This window comes from Elgaria multicarinata, chromosome 21 (genome assembly GCF_023053635.1).
Source record: "Elgaria multicarinata webbii isolate HBS135686 ecotype San Diego chromosome 21, rElgMul1.1.pri, whole genome shotgun sequence".
Taxonomy (NCBI): Eukaryota; Metazoa; Chordata; class Lepidosauria; order Squamata; family Anguidae; genus Elgaria; species Elgaria multicarinata.
Genome location: NC_086191.1, coordinates 10,749,449 through 10,759,035, shown reverse-complemented (window position 1 = coordinate 10,759,035; position 9,587 = coordinate 10,749,449). Strand labels below are relative to the sequence as shown.

Sequence of the window (9,587 nt, the reverse complement as noted above, 5' to 3'; positions counted from 1 at the left end):
ATGGTGTGTGTCCTTGCTTCATTCCAAACTGTGTACAGAAGCCAACAGGACTGCCCATTGACCCTTCCTTCAACATGGGCAACGGGACAGCATTCTCCACCGTACCTGAGGGCGACAGCCTAGCTGAAGGGGGTGCAGGACAGGCAACTGGGCCATCACAGTTCTGCCCTCCCACACCGTACCTGAGGGCAGTAGCAGCATGCAACACATATGCAGAGCTGCACATATGCGGTGCCTGCAGGAGTGCATGGCCCGGGGGCGTGTTCTGACAAGGCAACTGGGCGAGACAGGAATAAGCAAGCCTTGCTGCGGAGATGCTGAATCAGGAGGGCGGGTACAGCTGGGGTGCTCAGGAGAGAATGGAGCAGGGCTTGCCATTACTGCCCCGCCACCCCCAGCACCTGCCGCCTGAAGCGACTGCCTCGCTCCACCTAATGGTAGGGCTGGTCCTGAGACCCGGTCTCGTCCCAATATTCTCCATGCCATCCAGTTCTGCCTTCCCTAATAGGTTTTGGTCTACACCCGTTCAACTATGAAATTCGTTGTTTGATGAATATGCAGTTGAAAGCGAGGAAATCACCTGAGGCAGTTCCGTCTGGTCGAGACCAAAGGTCCAGCTAGGCTAGCGACCCATTTCTTGCAGTTGCCAGCCAGGGAAGCCCACCAGCAGGACATGAGAGCGAGAGAGAGCGGCCCTCCGCTATAGTCTGTCCCCAGCACCTGACGTTCAAAGGTGTACTGCTCCTAACCATGGAGTCTCGCTTAGCTATCCTAACAGCCAATCGCCATCATTAAGAATGTATCCCCTACGAGTCTGCAAGCCAAGATGGCTGGGAGAGCCAGCGTGGTGTAGTGGTTAGAGTGTTGGGACTAGGACTCGGAAGACCCATTTCAAGTCCTCCACTCTGGCATGAAGCTCACTGGCTCTCAGCCTCACCTACCTCACAGGGTTGTTGCAAGGACAAAATGGAGAGGAGGAGGATGATCATGTACAGCCCCTTGGGCACCTTGGAAGTAAAAAGGTAGAATCGAAATGTAACAAATAAATAATACATTTTAGGGTAGACAGAAATCCGGGCTGGGAACGGCCTCGGTTTTTAAAAATATTATTATTATCTCTGCCTGTCGTGAACGTACGGATACTCAATCCATTAAAAATACAGGAGCCCGTCTCTTTCCCCCACCCCTGCCACAAGCTTCAGGGGTGAATCCCCCCTCCCCAATGCATCCATGGGCCTGCAAGGGTCAGGTCTCCCGTAACCACAATGCAAGCACAAACTCTGGCACCTGGCTCAGAATTCAGCATGATTTCAGGGGGTTGAGCAGCGCAGCGTCAAAACCTGAGAAGCGACAAAGGTGTCAGGGCTCCTAGCCCTCAGGAGCAAGGGCTCTGGTCCCCATGTCCCTCCACTTCCCCAGGGAGACGATTCCCCGGCCCCACAAACTGCCCAACCCCAATCCAGATACCCTCCCTGCCTTTTCTCTTTCCGTTTTCATGAGTACTTGCTGGGGGGGCAGGGGGGAACCCTCACATCCTTTTGAAAACCTGGGCATTTTGGGAGCAAGGAGTTTCAGGAAAGAAGCCATCGTTTTGACGGCTGGCTCCGTTTGCACACGCACCCAAAAGCGGGGGCAGGGTGGGGTCTTTCATTTCCCTCAGAGACGAATTTCGGAGAAGGGCGGAAGGCAGGCCAAAAGTACCCAGAGCCTGTTCAACGGGGGTTGCCAGGGGGGCGGGATGGGAATGAGGCCGGGGGCTTGCAGGTTGCTTTCCTTGTGGGGCTTCGCTTCCGCCACCCTCTCTTCCCTGGGATCACAGCGGGGTCCCTAACGCCCTCCCTGCAGGGCCCGGCCGGGGCCCGTTCCGGTGGCAGCCCTCCCCGCCATGCACAATGAGCACTGGGAAATACAAAGCGTCCTGGTAGCAGGGCGGGCTCTCCAAGGGCTCCGTCTCGATGCTGCTGCTGCCCACGTGGCTCCCGCTCAGGCTGCGGAGGATGCCGCCACACCTCCGCGCGCCCCCCAGCGAGAAGCGGCTGCAGCTGAACGGGAGGCGGGCGTAGAGGGCCCGGGTGCCCCGGGAGGGCAGCGAGTTGCTGCTGACAGTCCGGCGGCACCGCTGGCAGCTGCGGAGGTAGGCGGCGCCGGCCACCACGGTGGAGTCCATCAAGACCGCCTCCGAGTAGCTGGGCACCAGCTGCTGGTTGGACCGGATGTGCCACTCCAGCTCGGTCATGTCGACCGTGTTGACGCGAGAGATGCGGCGCCCGTAGCCCCCCGCGGCGTCCAGGGGGCTGGGACCGTCATCCGCCCCAAAGAGTTTCTCCACGTGGTAGTGGACGTTGGCTGTGCGGTATTCGGCCAGCACGCGCAGCGGCCAGGAGAGCAGGAGGAACGAGGCCAGCCAGAAGACCCATCGGCGGGTGTACCAGGGCGGGCGCCCGGGGTCAGGGAACACCAGCATGTGCTCCTTGAAGTCCACATTCTTGAGGTGCATCCCCTCGCGGGCCTCCATGTAGTCATCCAAGCCCTCGTTCTCGCCGAAGAAGCGGGCCCGCTGGGTCAGGTAGGCCGCCTCGGCCTCCCCGGTGGCGAAGCTGAAGCACTTGGTGAAGCGCAGCTTGGTGACGGGGTAATCCGAGAGGCCCAGCAGCTCCTTGGAGACGTCCTTCACCCCGTGTCCTGAGTAGTCGAACTCCGTCTCGGCCACGTGGGTGTTGACCCGCTCGTGGTAGACCTGGGTGGTGGTGTAGGCGTCGCCGTTGCGGTAGCGGGTGACCTGCCGGGTGCGGCGGATGTAGTGGTAGCTGATGGCCTTCCACCAGATGCAGGGCGTGGCCTGTTGCATGCGCTGCACCTTCTCGTAGACGCTGGCCGTGTCCACCCGGTGCTGCATCTGCCCCTTGGCGAAGCGGTGCCAGCATTCCACCAGGTAGACTACGTAGAGCATCCCGAGGAACGCCAGCGGGATGTAGATGTAGCCATTGGAGCACGGGCTGTCGTGGTAGATCATGGAGGCGCCCTGGTAGGAGCCGTCATAGCTCAGGCGGGTCACCGTCGACAGGCGGCACCATCCCATCACCCCGAAGCAGCCGAACATCAGCAGGGTGAGCACGAGGCACTTCCAGTGAGACTCACGGCACAGGGAGCTGCTCAGCGACTGCTTGAGAGGGCGCTGCTACTTGCCCGCAGGGAGGGAGGAAAGAAAGGTGTTAGGTTACAGGGCTGGCCCCATCAGGAACATTCCAGACCCCCTTCCTCAGATGTTCAGCTTTCATCAAACACACACTTGCACACCCCAAGTTTCTAGTCCTTTCGCTAACAAAGACGTTAGCATCCTAGTGGATCAGGCCTTCTGTCGTGGGAAGCAGGAGGGGCGGAGATGTGTCGCTTTCTCTGCCTTGGACGGGCCCTGCCTACCGCTCTCCCTCCATTTCCCCATCCCCAGCTAGGGAAATGGTTGGGCCAAAGTCCCCGGGAAAGCCGCCAAGAGCAAATGGCTTTTAGGAGAATCCCAGGAGGGACAAGAGGGGTGGGAACGGAACCACTTGCAGTAATGCACTCCAGGAGGGGGGCAGGGAGCAGCTCTAGAACAGAAGGAGGGGAGGAAAACATTTGATGACTTTGGGGTGGAGAATGCTCTAACCACTATTTCCCATTCTCCCCCCAAGCACTGGGGATGAGCAAGAGAGGTGGCCCCTGAGAGCCACCTCCAATTTCTTCCTCTTTGGGAGACAGGCGCACTGGTTTCCAGAGCCATTTGCTCTAACCACTAGGCCTATCTCCCTCATTGGGACCGGAAACCTCCCCAAATAAGGTGAAGCTTTATTTAAAAATGCCTCAAGCACAGCTTGCCCTCCCCCACAACTCTTAGAATAGGGGTGGGGAATGTCTGAGGCCAAGGGGTGAAAGCTGCCCCGCCCCCAACCTGTGATTCCCAGTGGCCCCGCCCCCTTCCACCAACCATATGTGCAGTTTCCCCCTCTATTCTAAAAAGTTAATGATGTCTCTCCTGAGGCTTAGTTACTGGGCGGTTACAGCTTGAAGCTGAAACAGGCTGGGTTTTTTGGGCCCCGCCCACTTTGCCTTCTGCCCCGCCCCCCACTGGAATACAGCTTCCAAGAGCTGCTCTGAAACTAAATTTGGGCTGGAAAAACTTCCCCAACCCTGAATTAGGTTGCTCGGGGGAGACTTGCGAAGACAGAGGGATGATTGTCCTTCCAGGTAAATTTTATGTCCCCGCCCCACCCAAAACAACCCTCAAATTTACCTTCTCCCTTTCCTACTCCTGGGAACAGATGCAAAAAATATATGGTTTGTTGTCCTTTCATTCCAAATAGTAGTCTCTTCTTCCTGCCTAGAATTTTCAGCGCAGAAATAAAATCAGTTGGACTTCAACTCCAATCATTCTAACTGATGATGGGAGTTGTAGTCCAACACAGCAAGAGCGGAAGACTGGTTTGCAGAAAAAGGATCATCCCCATACTTCTTTGCCACTGACTGTCCTCTGTGCCTCTGCACCGGCCATATCACTCCTTGCACCTTGCCAGAAAGTGGATGACTTTAAAAAAAGAAAAGAAAAAAGAAACTCCCTGCACATAGAAAGCTAGAGTGTCACTACAAGGTATTCAGCTTAGCTCACCTCCCTGACACGCTAGATTTCTAGATGCGGTGCTGTGGTTGCTTTAATGGAAGTGCATTTAAACACACAGCGCTCCTCTCCCTGCTCCACCTGCCACCCCCGAGCTGCAGCGTGATGTGATATGCAAGAATTGGCTTTGCCACTTGATCCTGCCAACTGTATAAATGAAAATGGGCAAACTAAAACAGGAGCAGCAAGACCAGTAGGCCAACAAACCCTGTGATCCCAGAAAATGGTTCTGCGTCTTCCCAGCCCCCTCTACGGAGGTTGATAAAATAACTGGAATTCCCTTGCCAAATCTTCTGTGTCACCCTTAGGAGGCGTGGGGGGGGGGGGGGATAGGGCCACTGACAATATGGTACTCATCTGCGCTACTTCTCTTGGCCAGTAGGGGGAGTACAGGGGGTTAGGTGTTCATGTGCACGTATGTGTGCAGGACATGGGGGACTATGGGAAATCAGCAAGGCATCATGGGAAGAGGATTGGAAAGATGTTTGAAATGGCTACGTGCAGGTTCAATATTTGGAGGGAACAAGTATAGTCAGGGCCCTGATTTGCAGGCAGAAGTATTTATTTATTTTATTTATTTATTACATTTTTATACCGCCCAATAGCCGAAGCTGTCTGGGCAGTTCACAAAAGTTTGATCCCCGACGTCCCCAGGCTAGGGATAGAAGAGAATCCCGCCTAAAACCCTGTAACCCAGCCATTGCTGTCAGTCCGTGTCAGCAACAAAAATGGATGTTTTTATATTGTTGTCTATATGTTTGATAGTTTTTTAAAAAAATTGTACACTTTTTTAATGTTTACTGTTTTAAACTGTTGTAAACCACCCAGAGAGCTTCGGCTGCGGGGTGGTATATAAATGTAATAAATAAAATAAATAAATACTGGGCGAGATGCACTAAAGGGTCTGACTCCGTGTATGACAGCATCCTGTGTTCCTTTTTGGACTGCCCAATTTCATTTGGAAGCCAACCAACCCCAAGGAAAGGTTTTAATTATTGTTTTAATGGTATTTAAAGCTACCTCCAGTATCAGAAGCAGTAAGCCTATATACAACAGCTGCTGGGGAACATGGGTGGGGAGGGTGCTGTTGCACTGTGTCCTGCTTGTGGGGGGCCTAGTCGACTGCTGGTTGGCCACTGCGTGAACAGTAGACCCTTGGTCTGATCCAGTATGGCTCTTCTTACGTCCTTATTTTAAATTCTCAGGATGTCAGCATCAAATTTCGAGGCACGTGGAGGACCAAGCAATGGGGAACGTCCAGTATTGCATCCAAGAAAGCAGGCACGGCCCAACCCACCAGCGCAGAGAGGAAACTCAGCCCACTGAGGCCTGCTCCCTACGAGGCAGAACTCATGTCCGGTTTCCTCTGGAAGGAACCCTTGGCCTAAGAGAGAGAGAGAGAGAGTTCTTTGCCTGGTATTCTGTTGGCACCAAGAAAAACTGCCCTGAGTGCAGGTAGGAGAACTGGCCAGCACTACCACTGGGCAAGGCCTGGGTGGTGTGTACTGGGGTAGGGGGGCACGGGTGTGTATGTATGTATGTAGCTAGGTTCAGCACCCTGAAGAGCGGAAGATGCCAGGCACAAGCAGCTGGGGAGAAGAAACCCTTATTAAGCCCCACCAAAGATGGGGGCACCTGCCCGTTTCAATCCCCTCCCCTCGCCCTTTGAATTATCTGGAGAGAAGGGAGGGAGGGTGGGAGCTGCAGGGTTTGTCCCCACGCAGATGACGGGGGAAACTGTTCTCCCCCAGAGAAATCTAATACGTCTTTTCCTGCAGGGAAGAGAGAGTCCAAGGTCTCTCTCTCTCAATCCACCTGCCCGACTTGGTGAGGGAGGGGATGGGGGGGGGGGAGAAAGGGGGACAATGCCGGCCAGTGGCAGAATTTCTCCCCCCTCCCTTTCTCTCTCTCCTCGCCTGCCTGCTGGCTTTGTTTCTCTCCCCGCAACCCGCCGGCCACTTAGCCTCCCCTTTCTTCGAAGACCAGCTCTCCCCCGCCACCAGCAGCCTCGCCAAATCCCCTCCATGAGGAGTCGGGAAAGCAGCAAAGCGGAGAGAGAGAGAAGGACGTTTGCCTGGTACTGGTGCAATGCAGAACTTCGCGCCGACGGCCCCCTGACCGCCCCCCCCCCCAGCCCCGCGCCGGTCGCAAAACACGCACAACGCACACACCTTTCCTGCGGAACCACAACAACGCCCCCTCCTCCGCGTTCCTAACCGACCTGACCCCCCTAACAAACCTTTCTAACCCGGGAATCCCGTATTTTACGCACCACCCAGCCGCGCACAATGAACTCCAAAACACAAAGCTGATTGTGCCCATTTTTAATTTTTTTTTGCTTGGGGGGGTTTAAAAAGGGGGCTCTAGGGGTGGGGGCAGAAGAAGCCCCATTCTCTTCCTTTATCCCCCCCCACCCCCAGATCCAGGTTTATTTTTAACCCTAGTTGAGCTATTAATAATGCACAAAGCGGCACGTGTTCCCTGCAGCAAAATCGGCGGTGCCTCCCTCCCTCTCCCCTCCCTGCCCCGCCTCGCTCACCAATAGAAAGTGGGCGGAGGGGGGAAGGGGTGCCCGATCCCCAACTCCCCCCCCCATCCTTGACCCACCCCCGCGCCCCGCTTTTTCGGGACTTTGGAGGGGGGCACCCCTTCTCCAAACGGTGCGCCCAGGGCGCAGCGCAAAGGCGAGGTGGGCTCCCCTCCCCGAGGCTGGCCGCGCCCGCTTCCCCCTCCGCGCCCCCGAGCGGGCCTGGCCTTACCTCTTCCCGAGGGGGTCCCCCCGCGGGGGTGAGCGTGGGCAGCTCCCCCGCCCCCGGCTGCTGCGCCCCGTCGTCGTCTTCCCCCACGCCGGGCATGGTTCACGCGTGGCGCCGCCAGCAGGCGCCCCGGCCGCATGTTAGGGGCGGGCGAGGGGCTCCGCGGCCCCGCGGCTGGTGCTGTGCCGACCCCGCCAGTGCCCGGAGCGGGGCATGGAGTCGGCCGCCGTGCCTGCCTTGCGCGCACCTTCCCTGGACCGGCGGCTCGCCTCTCCGCCCGTGCACTTAGCGCCGGCTCCGCCCTCCTCCTAGCGGCTGGAAAGGAGCCCGCAGAAAGCCCCGGCCGCTTTCTCGGCGCTGGGCCACCCCGCCCGAGGAGGCCCGAGCCGGGGGCCGCAGAGGGCCTCAGCCCCGGAGCCCCCCGACCCGCAGCTGCCCCCCGCCAAAAGCCCCCCTCTTTGTCCCAAGCAGCCGCCAGGTTTTCCCTCCCCTTGCATCTCCCGCTCCCGTTGGGGCACCGTGAGTAGACATCGGAAGGGTCGCTTCCCACGTGTTTTGTTCGGCCCTCGCTGCAGGTCCAGAGGTCTGGCTGCACGTCTGGATGAGCCCACCTGGCAGGTTCAGAGACTTGGAGGGCAGGAGGCGCGTGCCTGCGTGCGTGTGAGCAGGTCATCGGGATAGTAGAGAATAACGGGCTCAAGTTAAAGGAAGCCAGATTCCAGCTGGACATCAGGAAAAACTTCCTGACTGTTAGAGCAGTACAACAATAGAATCAGTTACCTAGGGAGGTCCTGGGCTCTCCCACACTAGGGGCCTTCAAGAGGCAGCTGGACAACCATCTGTCAGGGATGCTTTAGGGTGGATTCCTGCATTGAGCAGGAGTTTGGACTCGATGGCCTTGTAGGCCCCTTCCAGCTCTGCTGTTCTATGATTCTAAGACGTCAGCCAGTGGACGCTGGTGGCTCCGATTTCGGTGGGGCTGTGAATCCATTCTAAGTTTCAGTTAGAATCAGCTGGAATTCTAAAGGAGCTCTCCAAGGCGCTGGACCTGGTTTGGGGTTAGTTTGGGGAGCTATCCTAAGTGCTGGACCTAGTTGAGGATTCACGGCCCCAACAAAATCGATGTCACCAGCCTCCACTGGTTTCAGCACTACTTAACAGGGGTGGGCAACTTGTGACCCTCCAGATGTTTTGGCCTACAACTCCCCTCTATGCTGGATAGGGCTGATAGGATATGTAGGTCAAAACATCTGGAAGGCCACCCCTCAAAGTCTTAGAAGACCTTTACTGGCTCCCAGTTTGTTTCTAGCCCCAAATCAAGCTCACGGTTTTAAATTGTAAAGTCCTGAACAGCCTGGGAGTGCAGGCAGGGTATTTAAAGGTCCACCTCCTGTATGGAACTGGCCATCTGCTGAGATTGTCACCTGAGGACCTGCTCTGAATACTCCCATCTTTGGACGTTAGGCAGCTGGTTCTCAGAGACAGGGACTTCTCTTGGTTGGCACCCAAAATGTGGAACTCCTTACCCTGACACATGCCTTGGCACTGCTAGCCAGGACCGTCTCCAGATGGGTTTTTTCCTCCTTCAGTATGCACTGGTGGGTTTACTTGGCTGCATTAGCAACGTAGCTGGGTTGAGATGCCCTATGCTTTGTTCACAACTCCCCCAGAAAATAATGGTGAGGCCGGATCCAGCTGCATGGCATTCATTGGACTGCTGGAGCAGAAAAACAAAAATTAGCTGGGAGGAGCAGGGGGGCAGTCAGACATGGGGCCCAGGTCAGCTATGGAAGGATGGCAGTTTTTGGTGCCGTCCTGGCTGCTAGACTTTCGTTTGCAAGCTCAAAACTGCCCTGTTCTCCCAAACCGTTGATGATAAATATGATGGATTTGCTTATTAGTTTTAACCAGTGGAGGCTTTTGGCTCGGTTGTCAGTGGGGCGGGAATCCACTCCAGGTTTCCGTCAGAACTCTAAAGGAGCAATGCACCTTGAAAAGCACCTTTAGAGTTCTGACTGGTTCTGTTCACTGCCCCACTGACATCGGAGCCCCCAGCCTCCACTGGTTTAAGTGGCTGCTCATTTCCACCGGTTTGACGCCTGCCTAGAATGAACACTGCAAAAGAATCCAAAGGCAACAACCAGGCCAGAGCGAATGTCTAAATGGTTGGGGAAATACAT

The 9,587-nt window shown here is 56.2% G+C and overlaps 1 protein-coding gene across 1 annotated transcript; it reads right to left on the bottom strand.

The window, feature by feature from the left end:
- Positions 1–1,738: 1,738 nt before the first annotated feature.
- TMEM151A (transmembrane protein 151A) lies at positions 1,739–7,640 on the bottom strand. The gene is made up of 2 exons (XM_063145763.1): positions 7,411–7,640; positions 1,739–3,178 (listed from the first exon to the last, which is right to left on the bottom strand). The coding sequence occupies exons 1-2, from the start codon at positions 7,504–7,506 to the stop codon at positions 1,814–1,816; spliced, it is 1,461 nt and encodes a 486-aa protein (XP_063001833.1). The 5' UTR covers positions 7,507–7,640; the 3' UTR covers positions 1,739–1,813.
- Positions 7,641–9,587: the final 1,947 nt, after the last annotated feature.